The sequence below is a fragment of the Opisthocomus hoazin genome, chromosome 2 (genome assembly GCF_030867145.1).
Source record: "Opisthocomus hoazin isolate bOpiHoa1 chromosome 2, bOpiHoa1.hap1, whole genome shotgun sequence".
In the NCBI taxonomy this organism is placed as follows: Eukaryota; Metazoa; Chordata; class Aves; order Opisthocomiformes; family Opisthocomidae; genus Opisthocomus; species Opisthocomus hoazin.
This window is the reverse complement of record NC_134415.1, coordinates 28,575,845-28,598,402: the sequence shown is the minus strand read 5'-3', so window position 1 is coordinate 28,598,402 and position 22,558 is coordinate 28,575,845. Positions and strand designations below refer to the sequence as shown.

Below are 22,558 nucleotides of genomic sequence, written 5' to 3'. Positions count from 1 at the left end.
TTAAAAAAAAATCTTAGAAATAAGGAATATATTTTATCTAAGCTCTTGACTAAAATTGCAGTGGAGGTTCAAGAGTTCTTGGAAAGATTAAAAAAAATAAAAACTGAATCCAAATGTTAATCCATAAATATGAAACTTTCTTTTGACCCTTACCCTGTAGTGGTCTGGAGTTACTAATGGGGTTAGGATTTCAACTCTTAATGGGACTTCATGCATTAGTGTTTTGTATGCATGAAATTCAGCATTCAGTTTAATAAGTGGTTGACATTGGTGATGTCCCTTAATTTGCTTAAATCTAATTGGCTCTTTTATCAGTCAAACCTGTATGGATTGGCAATTGATCAGAAAGGGTCAGCCATGACTGTGCATGTACTTAAATGCTGGAACCAACAGTTAAAGTCACTGTTGCATAATAAGAAGCTGAAACCATGAGAACAAATGATCTTCAGAGTAGATAGGCAAAAGAAAGCAGAGAAGTTTTTCAGGATGTTCAAGTTCAGAACAAAGGCATTATGGAGTATATAAATTTTAAATACACTGCTTTTTGCCTCAAGACTTAAAGCTTTTTTTTTCCAGATGAACTGAAATCTTGTCTGAAACTGTCTTTGTTACATCAAAGAACTGCATAGAAGGCTAAAAGAGATGGAGGAAGCATAAAAGGGCATAGTTTAAAATGATTAGTGACAAATTTCATACCACAGAGGTAGAAGTAAATTATTTGAGTTTTATATTTTTTCCAAAAAGAATAGATTTGTTCTATTTATCTTGTCCTAAACTGCTTTGGTAGAAGTTGTAAAAAATAATTTACTAGCCAATGCTTCATATTAAATTGAGGATGCCAACCAGTAAAAGATCTGGAGAACAAATTGTTTTAGAATTAATTCAATTAGGTAAATGAATTGAAATGATACAGTGGATGTAAAACTGCAAAAATCTGGGAGAAAATCTTCTGTACAGAGTCCTTGGTTATATATTTTTCTTCTTAATGAGTGCTATTTCTGATGCAGTGGCGCATAGCGGACCTCATTAATTTGGGATTGCTTTGTGATAAGTAAGGGTAAGGTAACAGAAAAGAAAGTTGCAATCACTACTGGTAATAGCTTGTACTCTGGTTAAATCCATTTGTTCCCTGCCTTCAACCTCAAAGACCCTAGTGTGGAAGGGAAGGAGAAGTCCTGTATGCAGAAACGAAGAAGATAGATCATGTTGAAAAAATAGGTGCAAAGAGAGACAGCAGAGAGACACAGGCTGCTGATCAGATGAGAAGCAGGAAGGTGGATGCTCAAATCATCACCTCCAAAGCTCGGTTTTCTGGACTAGATTGCCAAGTAATGACGAGAGGTATGAAGCTTGTAATGGGTGGTAATTCTGTATCATATGGCAGAGCTGTCTCTGTGTGGTTACTTGTGTTGGGGATTACAAATGATTAAATTGGTGCTGATGTGTCTATAGAAAAGAGGCTCAAAGAATTGATATATATTCCGTATGTAATACATAAAAGGGAAGAAAATCTGAAAAAAATATTTGCCGAAGCAGTGAAGTGTCTCTTCAATCTCTGCCATAATTTATGGAGCATGTTGTTCTTTTATATGCTCTGTCTGTGATTTGCATGGCATAGGAATGGCTAGCTGTGAAACATGTTAGATTTTGTCTTGGACTCTAAAGCACCTGCCCTTTGCTGGTACCTTGTTTGCCTATGGGATGCTGTATGTCTCTGCCTACAAGCTTGGACTAGTTCTCTGCCACAAACAGTGAGCATATATACTTGTAGCTGTTGGTGTTTGTTGAACATCTACAGAGGATGGTGTCCTGCAGCCAGAGGATTTCAGTCGTTGTTAGTTTAGGTAGCAACACCTCTGAGACTGGATATTGAACCACATCACAGGATCATTGATCTAATTGTGTAAACAAATAAGAATTACATCATATAACGTATATTCATATCTGAAAGCACTTGTTCATGCAAATTGATCACTGAATCCAACAGGCCTCCTTAGGTGAATTAATATTCAGTAAACAAAGCAAACTGATGCTGTTAGGCCAGAATTACTTAGGTAGAAAAATTAAATCTGAATGTGCTAGAATTTTCCCTGTGACACAGGTTTGTTTTTCCATGATGCTCAGTATCACATTAAGAGTCACACCATAAAACTTCTTTTGAGAGAATCTCTTTTACTTTAAAGTTCACATATTTATGAGACATTAGTTGTTTCTCTCTTTCTCTTGTTTCTCTCTTTCTCTTGTTTCTTTTTCCTGTAGACTTAAACTAAAATCCAGCAATATTCTTTTTGTTCTATATCTTCTGTTTCTTTTTCATTTTTTTTCTCTTACATTCATGTCACTTGTAGTTTAGAAAAAAAAGGCTTCTGGCATCATTCTATTTTATTCATTGTGAAAAAATTGTATTAAAAAAATTCCAAATTCTCAAACATTTGCATGATATCTCTATGAGAGGAATAATATCATCTCCGAATTTTATGAAGAACAGGAAATGTTTTAAACAAAACTGTTGCAAGCAAGTCGACAATACTTCTGTCATATATAATACTTCTGCAATACTAAACTGGTTGTCATTTTCATTAGTTCTGCTTTCTTCTTTTATTCCCCTTTACCAGTCTGTTCAGCACATCTTTCAATGAGCTTGTCCTATGTCTGTTCTTGGTTTTGGGTGGTTGTTTTGGGTGGCGAGAGGAGAGAAGCAAGTCTCATTCCTGAAACGTTGTCTTCAGACTCTGCGAATGGGAGGCACAGAGGCACACATTTTACTGCTTACTTTCCTAAACTGCAGCCAGTCGCGGGGCTCAGCCTAACTTCACATATCATAAAGGACCACCTTAAGATTGCTTTAAATTGAACCTTAGGGTAAGTCCCTGTTCATAGAACTGGAGACTGCCAGAAGGCAATGACACTCTGTGTCTTTTTTATATCTAATTGCCTCTTTCTCTTTGTCTCTGCACCCTGTCCGTTAGGGGCTAGGCAGATCACCCATACTTACAGCTATGCTGTTCCAATGGTCCAAACATAGGACACATGTATTTGTCAGCATTTAGGTTGCTTTCTGTCTTCTGGAGCTGCATGAAACAGTTAGGACAAGAAGATAAAAACTGCTATTTTAGTTGCCTAGAAGAACAAGGATGTTTTTGCTTGCTTGGGGAGTGCCAGATGAGAAAGGGAGAACTGTGCAACAGCTTGAAATAGCCAATTGATCATCTATAAGCAGGCAATTAACCTCATTGTAGAGGTCTTACTCCATGTCTTTCCAAAACCTTAGTCTTAGCATGAGGTCCAGGCAGTACTTAAGACCACTTGGAAGAAATCTGCGGTAGAGTAGATTTCATGCTGGAAAACTACGGCTTGATTGTACTTCTGAAAAACAGAAAAATATATAAAAGTGGGAAAAATGGACTGCTGAAGAATTTTACAGCAGATCATTATTTAAAATTATTACCAACCATCACATAAGCCTATTTAGGACCAATTTCAATTGTACATAGAAAAGGACACAATTTAGATGAAGTATGCAATTTTTATATAATCTTAAGCCTATTCATGATTGGGGTTTTATTTTCATTCTGTGTAAATCTGAACCAGATTGTTCAGTACTCTAAAGCCAACATTCTTTCTATGATAAACTAGGATCTTCTGTTGACGGAATTCTGCAATAAAATGACATTGAAATTCCTAGTGAAAACATACAGAGGACATTTGAAAAATTACACCACGAATTTTGTCTCTTGAACCATTTTCCAGATATATGCAAGTATTAGAAGTTGGCTCAATTTTTATGTTACTTTGCTACTATGATTTGTATTGATTTTCTAAAAAGCTCACTTTATTATGTTTATTTTTGACAACTCCTGCCCCTATAATTTCTAGAATAAAAATGGCATTTTCATTATCTGACAGCAAAGGCAAATGTCTGTGGGTTGATTTTGTCTGGGTTTTTTTGTCATTTCTTTCTGTATTTTCTGCACTTGAAGCATCTAGATTATGGAAGTTAGCCTGCTGATCATAAAGCACTTAAGTGGCAAGGTTTTGTTTGAGCTGTTTTGCACAATTGAGGAAGCTTTGAAGTTCTTTTGTTTGCAATGAACTCTGTAAGCCTCCAGCAAAGTTCTGCCACCCTTTTACACACTCTTTAGGTTTCCATATATATATGTATATATGTAAATAAAGAAATAAAAAGCTTAACAGGAGAAAAATTAAAGGTCTCTTAAGATCTTCCTGAGGGTGAAATGTAGAGGGAATCAACTCTTCTTTTGCTCTCTTTAGTTGGGGACAAAACCAGAGATGATCTTAAACATCATGGCCACAAAAGTACTTCTGCTTTTTTTGCTGGGTTCCTTTCAGACTAAAAATAACTCCTATTTATGAGTTTTATGTGTCGTTTGGAAATAGATCTGAAATTGAATTTAAACAAAATCTTAAAGTTTGTATCTGAATTCTTAAAATGCTTTGCAGAATTAAAATATTTTTCCTTCATTAAGTTATTTATCTATTCTGATGGTGGTTTAAGTTTGACTTTTCCCTATTTTTTCCTAGTATAAGGCTCCTCATTCTGTAACATCTGTGTAGTTATCTTTGGGCAAGTTGGCTGAGTACCTAAGGGTAAATAAGCTTCCCTATAAAGACAGGAAGGGAGAGAAAAGCAAAGTTGGGTGAGAACCAGTCTTTAGAGTCCCCATTTTTCCTCTAGTGTCCCTACAATGCAATGTTGTTGTATTCTACCCTCTTTCTTACAGCAAAGGTAACTATAAGAGTGTGTAGAGCTTAGTGATTCCTGGCATTTGATAGTTTTTCCTCACTGTGCTTTTCTTTCTGAACATTTATTTTTCTGTCTGCACACACGTGCAGATGCACATGCACAAGTATGTATATGATATATTAGCAAATGCACATTCATGCATACATGCTGGACTTTTTTCTTTTTTTCTTTGGATCTGTATGCAGATCTGATTTATTCTTCTGACGGTTAAATATTACTCTCTTAGATTAATTCCAGGTTAGTAAAATAAGAGAGAAATGAAATTCATGTATTTCGTATTATGGTGGGATACGTCCAGTACTGAATTATATTAATTCTTACTATTTGTACACCGAAATATTTACTTTTATAATTTTTACAAATATTTGCTAATTCAGCTTTCCAGTAGGCTTCCGAAGTGACTGAGAATTGTTATTCCCATTTTGCAGATAGAAAGGCAGGCGTGTATTAGCAAAGGAAGGTAAAAGAGATTTTTATATTAAACCTTGAGCTGAAAAGTATAATACACATGTCAGAAAGTCTGTCAGCCTCTCTTCTTGTCCCTCAGCTTAGACTGGGTGATTGCCTCTCCATGAAAGATGTCCCCATAGTTGAATGCAGCCACTGTGTACGTAGAAAATAAATGAATTCAGGTTGATTGATTTTAGATTATCTAACAAACAGCTCTATTAAAACACATAGAAAGAAAAGAAGTTGAATGAGTGAAGAGATGGCATTACACAAGGAAAGAATATTTTGCTTTTCTATAGTCTTCCTTCGACTGAAGTGGTGAGGGCTCTTACATCCTAAGAAGCCTATATGAGAGGGTTATTCCTAAGAAAGTGATAGTACTGTCCAAATAATTCAACAAGATGTTCCTGATGGTTGTAATCTGAATTAAGCAGCTGTAATTTTTTTTTTCTGTGATGAAGAATTAGTCTTTTCAGTCTATGTTTTAAAAATGAACAAAGGAGAGGAAGTGTTCTCTGCATCTTTACTTTTTGTCAAAAGATTGAAGAAAATCTGTATTGTAGAGAACAAGTGTTGCAAAGGTGTTACCTCAACGTACGGTGAATTGTATGTGCAGACTGGAGTAAATGCTGTGACACGTCTTGTGGCATATAAGGCAAAACACAGTCAGCTTGGCTTGGGTTTGAATAAAACGTGATGGTGTTACTAAGACTTTGAATCAATTAGGTTACCCAATTTTGTACAAGACAGTAGCCAAGGTCTTTTCAGTTAAAATACTTGGGAACAGATCATTCAGTGTTGTATATTGACACACTTCCACCAATTCCAGTGGATTTACATGTTCTCCAGCATTATCTGAGGAACTGAAGCCAATAGTTAATTCATATAAATGGTTTATTTGTTAAAAGTATCTAGAACAGGACATTAACTGATGAGTAGCTACTTAATAATGCTGTACGAATATTCCTCTGTGGGTGGGTCGGGTATAAAAGGCTATAATCCTTTTACCCTATTCATCAGATAAGTCAACTGTGTATTTTGCATGGATTATTTCCATGTGTGAATAAGCTCGTCTGAATTGCTTTTTATTCACCTTGAATATTAAATACTTCAGCAGGTAATACCTGGGTCATATTTCTGTTAATTGAAATGCTCTTTTTAGTGGGGGACCAATCCATAAAAACAGTTAGGGATTTTTGCCACAGTGAAGTAGAAGAGATGTCACCTTTCATATTCTGTCATATCTTATCTCAGTTAGAGTACTGACTGAAAAAAGGAGATCTGGATTATTCATCCTAAAGTGACTAACATTCCCACGTCCCACTTGCTGGGCAGCATACTAATCTCTGGGTTCATAAGCAAGGCAGGCAGAATACTGCCCATCTATCCTGTTGAAACCATGTTACTGTGGAGAAAAAGAAAAAAAAAAAAGTCTTATTTACTAGGGAAGAGGACAGAGCAGGTACTATTGTAACCCATGGCTAAAGACTCTTCTCAGGGTGGGGAGAGACAGTGTACATATCAGCAGCAAAGGGAACAAGGGGAGCAGGCCCTCGGTTCTGGACTTCATGTTGTTCATCAGTGCTGATACTCAGCACAAGCATCAGAATGTGATCCTATTGCTATTTTCTAATACAGCTTAATTTATTGATACTGCAGCTGTTGAACTAGACTATAACATGAAGTGACAGCCGTAGCATTGCAGTCGGCAATTTTGAGAAGTGATAAGAATTCTTGTTTACTCTGTAAATGTGATAGTTCAGAATTGTCGGCTTCAGCCTTGTGTGTTATATAAGAGAATAAAATACAGTGTTTCGTTGTTGTTTTCTTAATTATAATAGTGTCATTTCTAGAACTAAATTTTTGATTCTGGTCTTTGCCATTGTGCAGAAGATTACCCCCCTGAGAGTTTTGCATGTTGATGAATGGCTGGATTTGGTTATATAGGAAAAAACTCTCCATACTGTTAATGATGACAGATACAATTAAATTAATTCTCTGCCATCTCCTTTGATGTACGCAGATTTTCCCCATTAATATTGATGGACTTCAGAATTACAAGCACATGTTGGGAGGGGAGCAAGCCCCTGAATGTTGTATTTTGCTCTTTGTGGAGTTGGCTATATCATTTTATGTCTAAATGTAAGGAAAGCTGCTGACAGTTTTGATGTATTAAATTATAACTGAGAACTAATTCAAGGATCAAAGATACTCTTTGGGAGAGATCACTTTACTGGTAGGAAAAATCATTACCTTTTTTCCCAGTCTCATATATTTGTACTGTATGTCTTGGAAATACCATTCCCTACAGTTTCTGAATCTTGATGTTTCATTTAACACAAAGGTCTTTGAGCAGCACAATGGGAGGGGGGCTGCTGCTAGTAAAACCTCATAGAAGGAAATTGAAATGTACATGTTTTTTCTCATTCATGAAAGAAGTGCAAAAATCTAAACTGACAGTTTATATCAAATGAATTATGAACTGTGTACTTTGTACCTAAGGGAACAACAACTAAATTAGACTTTTGTTAAAAAGAGAGAGAGGGAAAAAAATAGGCTTTTAATAAAATATACAATCATTCTTGGTATTTTGTCTGAACCTGACATGTGCTGTACTTTGCAGACAAAAACTAGAGAGTATAGGCTACTTCATAGGCCATATGCTGTAATGCCTCAGAGTGAATTGAGAAGCAGGTTAAGACAACACACAAACCAGAGTTTGTCCTTAATAAGTATTGTTGCTTTAATATGTTAGTTTTCAGCCTTGCTCAACTCAGGTTAACGGGAAAAGATAATATGCTTTTTAATAGCTTGAAGATTGGAGCAAAGTAGTAAATGATTTTTTTTTTTTTTTTTAATTCCATTTGTGAGAATATGGTTGGTACTGAAAAAGACTTCCAGGGAGCAAAATTTTAGAAGATACTTGACTGAACTATAAGAGGCAAATTTTCATAGAATTATGTTTTCAGTATTTTAAGGGCATGACTTCTACTGCCTTTATATGAACAACAATTCCTGCAAACAAAGAGAAGACTCCCAGCCTGTGAAGTTAGAATTTTTAATGTTTATGAGGTTTTGTACATTCCAAATTTCTGAATTCTATTAATGGGAATATATTTATTTTGGTGCATTGACATAGAAGACACTTTGGTATTGTTGTGATAAGCACCTACACCTTAGAGAAAATGGGAAATGAGAAGATAAAATTCTATGGTTTCTTTGACAACGTAATCCCTAGTGTGCTCCTGTGTCACTTTTTGATATATGAACATAATATCCAAGAACTAGTTGCTTTTCTCATATGTCATATGCATGTATTTCATAAAGATATATTTCAGAAGCTTAAGTAAGTTAGAATATACAAAAGCTTTCAGGAACTCTGCAAGCTTCTTGCAGAAAGCAATGGTGTATGAACAGTGATTGTGGGAATATCATACCATGAATACATCACAAAATCTGAAACGCAATGAGACTAACTATGTTTGTAGCTTTAGTATTGTTTTATATCAGTACTGTCAAGAGACTAGAACCAAAACCAAAGCTGTAATGAGATGTATTAATGATAGGACATCCTCAGCTGAAATATCCAAATGTGCTCACACCCAAGGAGGCAACTGCCTTGGTCTTTGCAACCTTGCGATTCCCAGTAATGGTAAAGTCATCCAATCTTTAATGTGTGAGTCTGTTGTGAAGAATCACTTATTTATTGATATAAACTGTGGGTATTTTTAGGTAAAAATAAGGTGATTTTTTTCCTATTTTATAACTAAGATTTTACTTTTATTATTCAATTTTCTTTTTCTAAATGTTCTCTCTATAAGTCATAGTACTATATAGTATTCATTTAAAAAATCTTCAAATAAACATGTAAATGCCACTGGAAATGTGGCAGTGTAAATCCATGTTTTTCTGTTGCAGAAAGGGAAGGAGAAGAGGAGGCAGCTTGAGGGGGTGCAGTGGTTTGGGAGAGCCACGACAGGGAGCTGGTCCCCTGCAGGCATGCCAGAGAGTCAAATTTTCTGCTTGTGCTGTCTGTGGAGGAGATGAGAGGGATGGGGACAACAACTCCAGGTTGGATGAATCGCGTCCTTCTTGCTCAACACCTGCCTCCCATTTTCCCTGTAAAAAGACATCAACAATGAGACAAGGGGGGTTTTGTGATTGCCACATATGGCATAAAGAAGTTAATTAGCAGCTTGCGAATCACATCCAGCTCTGTGTTGCCTGGATTACTAGGAGCAGAAACTTTAAGGAAATTTCTTTTCCTCATCTTTCTGCAAATAAACAGAGAATTTTGGGAGGGGAATGTCTGTTATTGCTTCAGTTGTTTCATGGTCAAAAGGTAGTCCAGTGACCTGGATCTTGCAGATATCTGTAGGACATTCAAAATATAGTAAGACTGCACCACCCACTGCGCATAGTGGCTCCCTAACACCAGCTAATCTGTCATCTTGTCAGATCTTTTTTCTGTTTATGGACATTCTCAAGCTTGGATTCCATCAGAAATGGTAGTATTTCACACCATCCTCTATGTACTGCAGAGAAATTTATGGATTAAAAATAACTACAGGTAATCTTGTTGCAGATCTGATTTATTTGCAAACCTACATTGTTCTCCAGTCTATACACTTAAACATATATAAACTGATGCTTCTGTCAAAATGCACATCGACTGGTAACACTTTAGTTTTCTGCCAGCAGGGCAGACTGTTCTGTGAGTAACTGTCCACGGGCACATTCATACTGGAGGAGTGCACATAACGCTAGCATTTGAACCAGGAGACTTCTTATTTGATGAGAACATTCACCTCTTTTCTAATATCTCGCTTTCTTCAGCATTCAGTTAGGTTGCTACAGTTTCTTAGTTTCTTTTGCCACATTGGGTGGAGATACAGCAACAATCGTTTGCAGAAACCATGTCCATTTGTTCAAGCAGAATGTTGCTTTCTGGTTTTGAATATCCTATGTCATCCTTTTTCCTTCAGTCATAGAATAAAACAATATTAAAAATTAACTTTCAACAATTTATGCTTCAGATTGAGGCATATACTTCTTGTAACATCACCACCTTTGTGCCTTTTCTTTTTTCTTCATTCCTTCTTCATCTTCTGTGACATTAGAGTCCCCTTCATTGAACTATTAGGCTGAAAAGAGTTCATCGGGAAATCATCTTGTGCATCTTATTTTCTCAGAGCCATAAGGTTGTCTCATTTCTACTAAAACATTTATTTAGTCTGATGGAGATTTGAAGTTTTTCTTGCAGCAGTTTAATCTCATTACTGTATGTCCTGTTCCCCAGGATGCAGAGATTCTCTTTGTCTTTGCAAAACTTCTGTGAAGCTGAAGATTCCTATATGTTTGTCCCTTTGTTCTTCTATTATTCTTTAAGCTACATAGGTTTAAACTTTCTTCCCTGGTCTTTTCCCGACCATCAGTGATATAATTTGCATTTTTTGTGGCCTTCAGGAGTCCACTATTTCCAGAGCTATCTAAGAACTGTTTAGTCTCAAACATGAAGTAAAAAGCTTAAAAGCCAGCCTGCAGTTCCTTGAAATTGTACCATCAATGTTAAGAAAGATAATTCAGTTTAGCCAATTATCTCCTCACCAGCAGTCAACAAGACTCTCGCCAGAGATGTTTCCATCAATATGGACTAGCATACTTGCCTCTGGTCATAGCTGTCTGCCTGCAGATATCAATTTTAAGGGAAGCTGCAGGATTTTGAAGGTGATGTTAAATTGTTTCACCTTCTTCCTGAGATAGTCCTGAAATTAATCTAAAGCTGCTTCATGCAGGAAGCTGAAGTTTTTGCATGAAGATAGGTAGGATCTTGTTCCCTCTGCTCTTGCCACATCTGTTCCCCTGAGTAAAAAGAGGCAGATGTGATAGTTTCTCAAAGCTACTTCGCAGAGGTATGTCATTTTCCAGTAACCAGTTACAGTTAAACCAGGAACTGTTTGTTTAATGGTGGTTTCTGCCTGATTTTGTAATACCAATCCCTATGTTTTTTCCTCATAGTATATTTTTAAATTAATTTTGTGATATGACAGTTATTGGCTAGGCATCCTTTTAAACAGTCTGATGAATAATTAGTTTTACTGGGCACTTATAAATTCCATCCAATGTCTTTATTACAGATATTAAAATCATTAATCATTCAGCTAATTGCTTATTGGCATTCTTTTGTAGCTTTTAGAGTTTAGCAAAGTTCTTGCTGAGTAACATGGATTAACTTCTGTCTAGCATGAGGAAGGAAGGCAGGTTACTTCTTTTATAAAGGTAAAGATGACAAATCTAGAAGACATTTTTATAGTGTTGACCTCAGTAAAATATAAGACTTAGGAAAGGGGCATCTCTGACACATATTTTTATTTGAGACCCCTATCTGGATTACAGATGTTGAGGTTGTGCATGAAGAAAAGTTCATTAAAAAGAGGGAGAGGTCTGATTTTGTTTTTCACTAGGGCAGTATTAATGAGGAATAAGCAAGCCTGCTCTGGGATTTCAAAAGACATTTGTCTTAAACTTCAGGTCTGCAGGTCATGTAGTAAAGCCTGAGTTGATTTTCAGGGCCCTACTAAAACTGTACTCTGCAGCTTGGAATACCAAAAAGTGCAAGTGGAGGAAAATTTGCAGTCAGAACTTACACACTCAATCCAGATCAAGATAAATTTTAGATTTTTCAAACTTCTTATTTTCATTTTTCCAAGTGATATTGTGCCTTCCAAGTACAACTAACGTTAAAGATTAAAGTGAAAAGATTTACAAAGCAAATTCTTTACAAATGAAATTACTATTATAGCAGAGATCAGATGTATAAAAGGGGATAGATCATGAAGAGAGAACAAGATATTTCTGTACCCTGTTTATGTTATGCTTCTGAAAGGAAAATTTAATGAACATGAGGTGTGAACACATTTGGATTTACTGGGAAGTTTATGGAGGCTTTAAGCTACTGCTTTGTGTCTCTCTACTTGCTTTTTCCGATGGAGCAGCTTCCTTTCTTCCCAAGCCCCATGTGCCAGAGGGGGGCAAGCAAGAAGGTCACCGTGGACCTTTCATTATTGTATGTTCTGAAGTGCATACATGTGTGTTGAATAAGGGGTGTGTTGTCCCTGGTGTATGTATTATTAGATGGAGATATATCTGTACGTGAAAACATATATCAGTGAAATTATAAAATTAAAAAGAAAATCCAAGAATACTCTATGCATTCTTTAGGCATTGAGTAGGTGGAAAATAACATGGTTGAACTTATATGTTAAATGAAAAATCAAGAACTGCGTGTATTTGCTATACACTAGGTAGGAAAGAACTGGGAAAAGAGGGGTAAAAACCAAGTCAGAGTAAACTTATGAACCTGTGAAGAAACAAAAAAAGCAATCTTCTGCTTTGCCAGTAGATAAAGGTTTACAACTAGCATGCCCTTCTAGTGATGACATATGGCCAAGCATCATGGCCTGTCTTTCAGTTAAATGAAACAAAAACACATGCCCATGTTGAGAATTATAGAGCGCAATGACTGGAATAACTTGGACTGAGTCAACAACTAGGTAACAGGCATACCTGGGAAAATCAGAAGAAAAAAAATGTCAACGTGCAGAACATAATGCCATATGTTACATAAAAAGTACTGTAATGAGATGATCTCAGTATGAGCACCTAAAATAGGAAATGAACCAGGAGTACCTAAGCAACCACTGCAATGAGATAAAGAAATGGGGTTTGTGAATTGGAAAAGACCTGGAAAAGAGTGAGAGTAGACATAACCAAGCAAGACATTCCTCTAAAGGCAGTCTGACTGAAACTTTTCTTTGCTGTTATGGTACAAACTGTGGAGAGCCTATTTTCCTTCTCTGTAGCTAAATACTTGCAGTTATCTTTTGCATACATGTGTGTGAAAAGTATTTAGATAAGATGCAAATACATCATCTGTGCTAAATATTTTACATGTGCAGAGGTGACAAATTGTAAAGTTACATTTACATAGCTCCAAACTCTTCTAGCTGCCTATCTGCAGATGTTATGGATACAGCAGGGCCAACAGATCTGATCACTGTTAAAAGTGGTGTGGCTTCGCTTCAAAGTTGGTGTGGATTTACACAAATTTGATAGATATCAAATCGAGCTCTACTGGCTTTGCTTCCTCTTACTAAATATTAATAGTGCAGACATTTTTAAAACTAAATAATAATTTATTGTCCTAATGATAGTTCACTTTTAATAAACCTACTTCGTCTTCTACTTTCAGAAAATTTACATTTTAGATATATCCTTTTGATAATTATAATGAATGCCTTTCAGAGAAATAGGCTTTCAACATGGCGTAAAAATTTAAGCATATTCATTTAACAAAATGCTTGCTGTCCTAAAATTAACAAATACCTAAAAAGCTGACTACTACTGCATATGTTGTTTAAGATAAGGAAACTGAGGCAAGAAGTTGAAACACTTTTCAAAAACTGCTTAGCACATTAGTGGCAAGCAAGAATCAGATCTTTCTTGACTTATCTGCATGAGTATCTGGAATACAGTATATCACTGTCAGCTTGATACAGTCTTCAATTGTATTATTTTGCAGGGCTGTTTATTAATTCTTTGATTAAAATTGACATCTGATTAAATATTTTATTTTGCCTTTGTAGTCTCTTCATATACATAGTGTGACTTTCTGCCCTGCTAAGTGAGGATTTACTGGGCTAGATGTTGATTCAGTAGGTTGCAAGTGGAGTGGTTGCCCCCTGAGGGTCATATTAAAGCTTGAGGAGAGCTTTTTGAGCAACATTGCATCTTAAAGACGATATATCAAGCTGATAGATACACGGCTCTTCTGTTGAGAAATTCGCAGTAGAATTACTGCTGGTTGCCAGTTATTACTTGGGTAGTAAGGAGTCTCTCGGGAATATGGATCGGATAAAAAGGGTTAAGGTGAGGGAAATGTTACACTGAAGACCTTGGTGATGAGCAGTGTTTGAAATAGTCAAAGGATGTTTTGTGTGCAATTTAGAATTACCATTTTTGGGGGGAAGTGCTCTGTAGTTTTAATGATCAAAGTGTGAATAGTTTAATAGAGCACCTTTCTCATTATGACTCTGCAGGGACTTGACAATTTCTTTGTTGTACCCTCCTGCTCCCCTGCCCCGTTCCTTTGGAAGCGCATAGTTGAGGACACTTGCTAGTGCATAGCTGAGGACATTCTCTGCAAGCTATGGGAAGTCTTTCAGATTAAATAAATTTGCTGTATATTCTAACATGTTGTTTCAAAAGTAGTGAGCTCAGCTTGTTCTACAGGTCAATAGACTTTCACGGAAGAGATTTGTCCAGATTTTCCACTCTTCCCTATGCTGTGCTTTTGTTAGTAGAAGAGATTTGAACATTTAGCTGAGATTACCTACGCCATTAAAATAACATCGGCGCTGTGAATTGTTATTGACATTTAGACAGCTACATCTTTTTTTTTGATGAACATTCCTGTATCACTATAATAACCACCACTATACATACATAAAGCTTAACTGGGGCTTTTACTTTGTAGATCTCAGAGAGCTTTACAAAGAAGGATAAGTATTATCTCGATTTAACAGATTTAGAAATGAAAGACAAAGGTGAAGTGATGTGTTCTGACAGAACCAGAAATAAATTTAACGCTTTTGCCTCCTCAGTGAGTTGCTCCCACTGTCGCCTCAATAAAAAAGTGAAATTTGCTTTCTGGCCAAATTTCAGCTCAGCTGATTAGATTCATTATTAGGTGTAGGTTTTTTGCTGCGTAGAATTTTGGTGTCTGCTTAAACAACTGGTGCATTTTAAACTACAGACAGTTCAGTTCTAAATGAGGTAGTACCCTGCTTTGAATCATAGAATCATTAAAGTTAGAAAAGACCTCTAAGATCAAGTCCAACTATCAACCCAACACCACCATGCCTACTAAACCATGTCCCAAAGTGCCACATCTACGTGCTTTTTGAACACCTCCAGTGATGGTGACTTCACCGTGTCCCTGGGCAGCCTGTTCCAATGCCTGACCACTCTTTCAGTAAAGAAATTTTTCCTAATACCCAATCTAAACCTCCCTTGATGCAACTTGAGGCCATTGCCTCTTGTCCTATTGCTAGTTAGTTGGGAGAACAACACCCACCTGTCTACAACCTCCCTTCAGGTGGTTGTAGAGAGCAATAAGGACTCCCCTTAGCCTCCTCTTCTCCAGACTAAACAACCCCAGCTCCCTCAGCTGCTCCTCATAAGGCTTGTTCTCCAGACCCCTCACCAGCTTTGTTGCCCTTCTCTGGACACACTCCACCACCTCAATGTCCTTCTTGCAGTGAGGGGCCCAAAACTGAACACAGTACTCAAGGTGTGGCCTCACCAGCGCCGAGCACAGGGGCACGATCACCTCCCTACTCCTGCTGGTCACACTGTTCCTGATACGAGACAGGATCCATTGGCCTTCTTGGCCACCTGGGCACACTGCTGGCTCATGTTCAGCTGGCTGTCAACCAGCACCCCCAGGTCCTTTTCCGCTGGGCAGCTTTCCAGCCACTCTTCCGCAAGCCTGTAGTGTTGCACAGGGTTGTTGTGACCCAAGTGCAGGACCTGGCACTTGGCCTTGTTAAACCTCATACAATTGACCTTGGCCCATCAATGGGATATTTGAAGGGGCACTGAGTCTTTCTGTTAGTGCCAACTTTGAAAACACTTTAAAACCCTCCAATAAAAGTTTTTACATTATTTGTGTTATCTTTCTCATGCTGGCAGAGTTTGCTTGCTAATAACTTCAGGAATCACTTTCTAAAGGGATGCCAAAATAATACATGGTTATCTATGAGTACTGTACTCTACATCCATAACAGTTAAACCCTGTTATTGCACAACTTAACTCCAACATTAATTATGTTGCTGCTAAACAGAACAATGTTAAGTGAGGTAAATATATGTTCTCCATTTTACTCTGAGAGTGAAATTTAATTCACTTATAGAGGCATTTTGTGTGCAGATGTTTGTTTGATGGCTCAGCTGAAATGGTACGGGGGCCTGTTCAAGTTAAATCAGCCATCTTCTGCCCTCTGATTTGAGGAGCTCACAAGCTCTTGATTGGCATTGAAGGTGCTGGGCAAGGGATTTGCAAACCATGAATAACCTCAGTCTCAGACATCTGGATTTGGAAACAGGAAGATTTCAAGTTTACTTGGGATTTACTGTAGCCTTATTGCTGAGGTCTAGATAACAGCAGCAGGAGGGAACATTGAAAGGTAGCCAGGCTGGCTCAAGCCTCAATATTTTATGTTGTCTTTTTCACAGCAACAGAGAGGAGGGGGAGGGAGTGAAGGAAGCTGGAGATCTGGTTCCACTTCATTTTGTCCTGAAAAAAACACAAGGATTGGAGGGCTAGGGGGCAATTCTCAGAAGTAAAATACCTGGTAATAACTTAGGTACCCCAGCAGCCAGCTTTTAGTAAAAAACTCTTATGAGAACTGCCAGACCTTGAACTTAAGGGTAAGAGAACAAGTCTCTAGATTGGAGCAAGCCATGTCTTGTGCCTTTCTATGTAATACAGTTTGGAGCTGGAGCAGAAGAATTTCCAAGTTCCCCAGTCATTAGTTTGTATAATCAAACAGCCAGGTGCTAGTTCACATCTGTGTGTGTGTGTGTGTATATGTATGTATAAATAAAAAATATTGTATATGCCTGATGACTTTTTTTCTGAGCCAATACCATCCTTTCATCTGTTTCAGGGAAAGAATGATTCAGACAGTGTATCACAAAGTCAGTTACTTTTCTCTTAGTAGCCACTTCATATACAGGTGGTAAATGAAAATCGTAAAACTTACTGTAAAATACCATTCACTCATCTTACAACTTACGCTTTGAGGCTTACAACTACACCTTAAGCTACAGATCTGTGAGACTGTTTTTTCCTGTAGAGAGAAAGAAGAAATTAAGAGCAACAAAAGATGTCTATTGGAAAGACAAAAGAAAGAAGCAAATGGTAACTACTGGACCAAGAAAAGCAAAATTATTACACAAGAGTTTAAATGACAAAGGTGGTAACTTTCCAGTGTTTTAACTCTCTAGAAAAGAGCTATAGAGTTGAGCCTACAGGCGTGCATTATATATGAAAGTTCTGGATGTGTTTATGTACAGAAAGTTTCTTCAACAGATTGTTTTCTTCTTAAAGAAAAAACGAAGCCATAAACTCATGGGTGCAAATTCGCATAGTTTTTACTGCATGCAGTGAAATTTGCAGCAGTTAAAGGTCGTTGGTGGTATCATTACTGACAGATTTTGATCTGCAGTTCCTGGACTTCACAAAAATTAATTTCCTTAACAAAACAGTGGACTAGAGACAGAGCCATTAGTGAATCTATTTTGATTTCTACCTAAATACCTTTTCCCCCTTAAAATTTCTGCTGTTTTCTTTTAAAATTATGAATTTGTAAGGGTGAGAAGGTATCTGAATAACAAAAAGTCTGATCAATTTTACTCTTGCCGGGTAACATTTCTTTGAGCATTTCTTTAACTTCTCAGGGTGGCAGAGCTGGGCACAAGGAGAATTAGATAATATTTGAACAGGTGGTAGAGAATATATTGCTTCTGAATTACTTCTGGTGTTTGGAGGTTTGCTTTTAGCAAAGTGATGTTCACGTAACTGTATTGGAAAGAAGAAAATAAAGAAATAGCATTGTTCAGCAGTGAAAATGTTAAACTAAATGGACCATGTTAACATTGCTGTTGATCCTGAGGAACAGTTTTTCCAGTATATGGAGCATTTTGTTTCCACCCGGCATATGTTCTCTGTGGTTTTCTCTGCTCTAATTCATCCATGTTTTTCGACAGCTCCAGATGGCGTGATGCCTCCAAGGCTTTCATCTGCCACTCCGACCAGTCTTCAGGTTGTCTGGTCTACACCAGTTCGCAACAACGCCCCAGGCGCGCCCAGCTACCAACTCCAGATGCGGCGGAGGCATTCTGCTGGTGACATTTTAGAGTACGCAAACCATAACAAGGCCACCATCAACTGCTGAGCAAGAAAAGTCCCATTATCTTGAATGTGGCTCACCTTTATCGTGGCTGTTTTGTTACAAGTCATGTCATGTTTTAGTTTTTCTTTAGATGCTGGGATGTTTAATGATGTAACTAATGCAGTTTTTCTTTGCAGTTTGCTTTCCAGCCCTACTGCTTCCTTGCAACACAGGGTTGGAGATCTTCAGCCGTACACTGAGTATGAGATGAGAGTGGTTGCCTCCAATGGTTATGGCAATGCTTATAGCAACTGGGCGTCAATGACTACAGCAGAGGACAGTAAGCCGTCCAATCTTATTTAACTCCCATTAGCAGAAAACATAAATAACAGTTCAGCTGCCATTGTACATAATTTCTTTTGGTTATCTAGCTTTCTTAGTTAAATAGCAATAATGTATTTCCTTCCTGAATGTTAACTTGCAATAACTCCTAGGGGATCAAGTATCTGTTGTCTTAGATTTTCATAAACTTGAATATTTAAATATAAGTTTTGTGAAGTAGTATCATATTTCTTTTTATAATATCCCTCCGTGCATATGTGTTCATCACATATGGTTAGTTTAAGATACACTGGTAAGTATAGTTTTGTAAGTGGTACTCTTTTATGTTCAGGGACTTAATTCTTATTTCAGTCATATCGGAAAAAATAAGTTGAAGTTGATAGTATATGACAGTTGTCTTATCTCTGTGTTGAGAATACCTAAGCTGTACAACAGCTGAACAGAACTTTTCATTCCCAGTGATCTTTGTTAATTCAAAGTGGTGATCTACTGGTCTGAAACTGAGTTTGTCATTGCCAGTCCCATCACTTTGCTCATTAACACTTCTATGTTCTGCAGGCTCACTCCACATAATTTGTTCAACAATCCCTTGATTTAGCAAACAGGTATCAGCATATAGGTACAGCCATTTAGTTGGCAGAGTAGGATTTTGCACGTGATACAATGTATAAGCAGAATCGTATGAGAAAACCTGAGCTTGTTGTACATAATACATATACAAAATACATAATTTCCAGCTTTTTTTAAAAAACTGAGCTATTAGTTTTCTCTTACAATGTAGGAGGATATCTAATAGCACACTTTTTTGAAAAATCGGTTATTTTCAAAAGTATTCTTTGCCGCCTTTTTTTTAATCAGTAATGGATGACCCCATTGTACCAAATTTTAGAGAAATTAAGTATTTTCTAAAGAGATTTTTCCTGCTATACCTTGATAATAAGAAAGTAAGTCATTCCGAGCAGGAAAAGCTGGGGGGAGGGTGTGGGTGGGGAGTGTTTCAGTGTATTATTGCTGGTTTCATCACTGTGTTGCTTTCTCTGCCTTCACACGGAAAGGCCTTGTGGTCTTATTCTGTTTTACACTGATGCGAGATCTGCATTTCAGCCCCTAAATTCAACCTGATGCTCATATGCAATTGTTGTAGTAAATATTCGGTGCTGGTGACTTAGATTCATCTTAGTCCCTTGTCTAAATGGATAGCTGTCTATCTTGAGAAAACATCCAGAAGAAAATATGTTCCCACAATTGTAAAATATTTTTCTTTCAAGCTGAGCAAATAATTCACAACAGAAATTTATCTGATAAATCCATTTAAGCTCCAAAGGTATAAATGCTTCTATGACCACATTACCTATAAGTGATTACCTGATAAAAGTAAGTTCTAAACTTGGTCTTTACATGCCAGAGATATGTTATCTACCTGTGCAAATCTTTGTTAAGATTCAATTCCTTTATTGTAATTGTTACCAAAAGTGGATACAGTATTATTGACCTTGTCTACATTCATGGTCTAAATGCACCCAGTCTCCTGTGACTATTTCATTCAAATTGCAACGATTATTTGGCTCTGGTCAGGTGCTTCACATAGTGTTGTTTCTTTTTAGATAGGTGGAGAACAGAAGTGCACTTAAAAGGCATCACTTGTTAGTATATGTAAAAATTATTTTTTGTGCAAAGTAGTAGGTGTAGAATTTTAAAATTCTATTCTGGGGAGTTAGGGAAAGCTCAAAAGGCCTACACAGGACATGCATTCCTGTATAGTCTTCTTGAACATATATGTAGAGTTTACGTTCTGCATAGAACTTGGATGGTCTTTGTGCATTAACATGAAATGCTACCCTCTGCAAAACCTGGCTGCAAAAATGCCTTAAGTTAGTAGGGAAGGTAGATGTTGCCAAAGGAAACATAAGAACAAGAAAAGAAAAATATAATGCCTCTGACAGTGTTTACGAAATTAAAATATTTTGAGATTAATAAACTCACCTCTTCAGCTATGATGCTGCATCTTGTTCCTTACCTTAAATAACTTATGTAATCTGGTTATAAACTCCATGTCTCTAAGTGGAAAAATTACTTTCCTTAAAATGTTCTCTTCCATTTGCATCGATATGGCTCTAAAGAATACATGCTGATGTGTCCCCAGTATCCAACAACCATTGTAATTCACAAAAAAACCCACAACTTTCAGTTGCGACAAAGGACTCTGGTTTTGGTGTCACTGTGGAGAGCTGCCATGTGTGAAAGGATGTTCAACTCAATTGCTTAAGAATGAATGATTGTCATTGGGTATAAGTGGTATTTCTGTCAAGGTTTCAATAGGTTTCTTATAAAACTGCATAGACTGACAGCTTGTTGCAGACATACACTTAATTCCTGGCCCTGCTAACCAACAGATTTTGACTTTTTGAAACACAATTTCACAATAGAACTTTCCCATATCTCTCACTCTGTTGAAATATATGTGTGTACACATGTTCTTATTGAATTTTATGCAGTGAATATATGTCTTTTTTGTTTCACCAAAGCATAAAATATCTGTAGGAATAAATTATATGCGTGTGTGTGTGTGTTTATGTGCACGTATACGTGATAGCAATAGATGTAAATCAGCAAATTCACTTTTAAAATCCACTAACGCAAGCCGATGATTGCACAGTGTATCTGCATATTATATTTTATTTGTGATAAATATTTAGTAAACTAGGAAGATATTAGGAATGATTAATGAAAAATTGGCAAAAGTTGCCATAAAAATCAGTTGTATCTGATAATAAAATGCCTTAATATACAGACTAGTAGGTTTGGGGTATTTTTTAATGCAAGAAAAAATGCTGTAGATAATTTTCAAGTACTTCCATTCACATTAGTGTGGCACTAGTAACTGATTCCATGCATTTTTTAAAGTTTGACCTGGTCGTGCCAGATAACAGTAATGTACATATCCTATGAGTATTTTAAAACCTGCTAAGCACATGTTAATAAAAGATGTTTGTTCCAGTGAGCTTGGTCAGTATAGCATCAGACTATTTACTGCCAGACAAATAGAAACATTTGATGAAGTTTCTGGATTAGATCTTGCTTTCAGTGACTTGAATGTAAATTTAAGATATCTCTCCTGCAACCAATGTAATCACCACTGAACTGAGAGGTCAGTATGTGAACTGAGACCAGAATTTCATGCATTACATTCAGAAATAACATAAAATATCCTGGATATAAAAAAGACGATATCAGTAAAGTTTTCCCTTTTGTATAGCAAGTCTTTGAGCTGCCTGAGAAGGAAGATGTAAAGGAGTTGGTTAAAGTTAGCTGAAGCTGGCCCAATGGCAGCTGCAGCATTCTGATGGTGTAGCTTTATCATTTGCAAAATTATATTGGCTGGTAGCAATCCACACAGTGTAATCTTTGAGGGATAGTTCCCAAATGAGAAAGGTGCTTTTTATAGTGCTTGAGAAAATTCATCTTGATTCAAACAAGTTTTAAGCTAGCAAAATTGCTACTTTAGAGAAAAGCTGGCTGATCCTTTTTTTTTCTTTTGGGTGTCCCAGAAACTGTCTGCAGTGCAATGAGTTGCATACAGAAGGACATCTCAGTCACCAGCATGTTCTCTAGGTTGGCTACATTTCAGTCCTGTGGGTCAGTGTGCAGTTCCAGTAGGGAGAACTCTTACTGAAGCCCTTTTAAAAGCGCCTGGCTTGCACTAGTTGAGAGTGAAGGTTTTGTGAGTTGCCTATCAGGCAGTCCAATTTTTAATTTTTTACTTCTTACATAAGGTGACTACAAGTCCATCTTTTTTATGTATAAAGAAGTTGTAGGCCAGTCCAATGTTTGTTCACAACAAGTAATATCAAAAGTACACAGTAGTCACTTGAGATCGTTACGTATAGAATTTGCAGAGAAAAAAAGCAATTAAAAAAAAAGAGAGCTCCTGCAAGGTATCAGCTGAGCTATTTGTTGACAAAACAAGGAAGCGTTATTCCTATCGTATAGAGTGCTATGGTGTGCTCCTCTAGCATGCTTACCACAAAGTTTTGGTTCCAGGATG

The 22,558-nt window shown here is 36.9% G+C and overlaps 1 protein-coding gene across 3 annotated transcripts in view; it reads left to right on the top strand.

Annotated features, from left to right (window-relative positions):
- The window catches only part of USH2A (usherin), a 389,400-nt gene that overhangs the window by 229,114 nt on the left and 137,728 nt on the right, over positions 1–22,558 (top strand). For all 3 annotated transcript variants that reach the window (XM_075412995.1, XM_075412994.1, XM_075412996.1), the window contains 2 exons: positions 18,047–18,197; positions 18,369–18,511. In XM_075412995.1, coding sequence (XP_075269110.1) covers positions 18,047–18,197; positions 18,369–18,511 — 294 coding nt within the window. The remainder of the gene's footprint in view (positions 1–18,046; positions 18,198–18,368; positions 18,512–22,558) is intronic.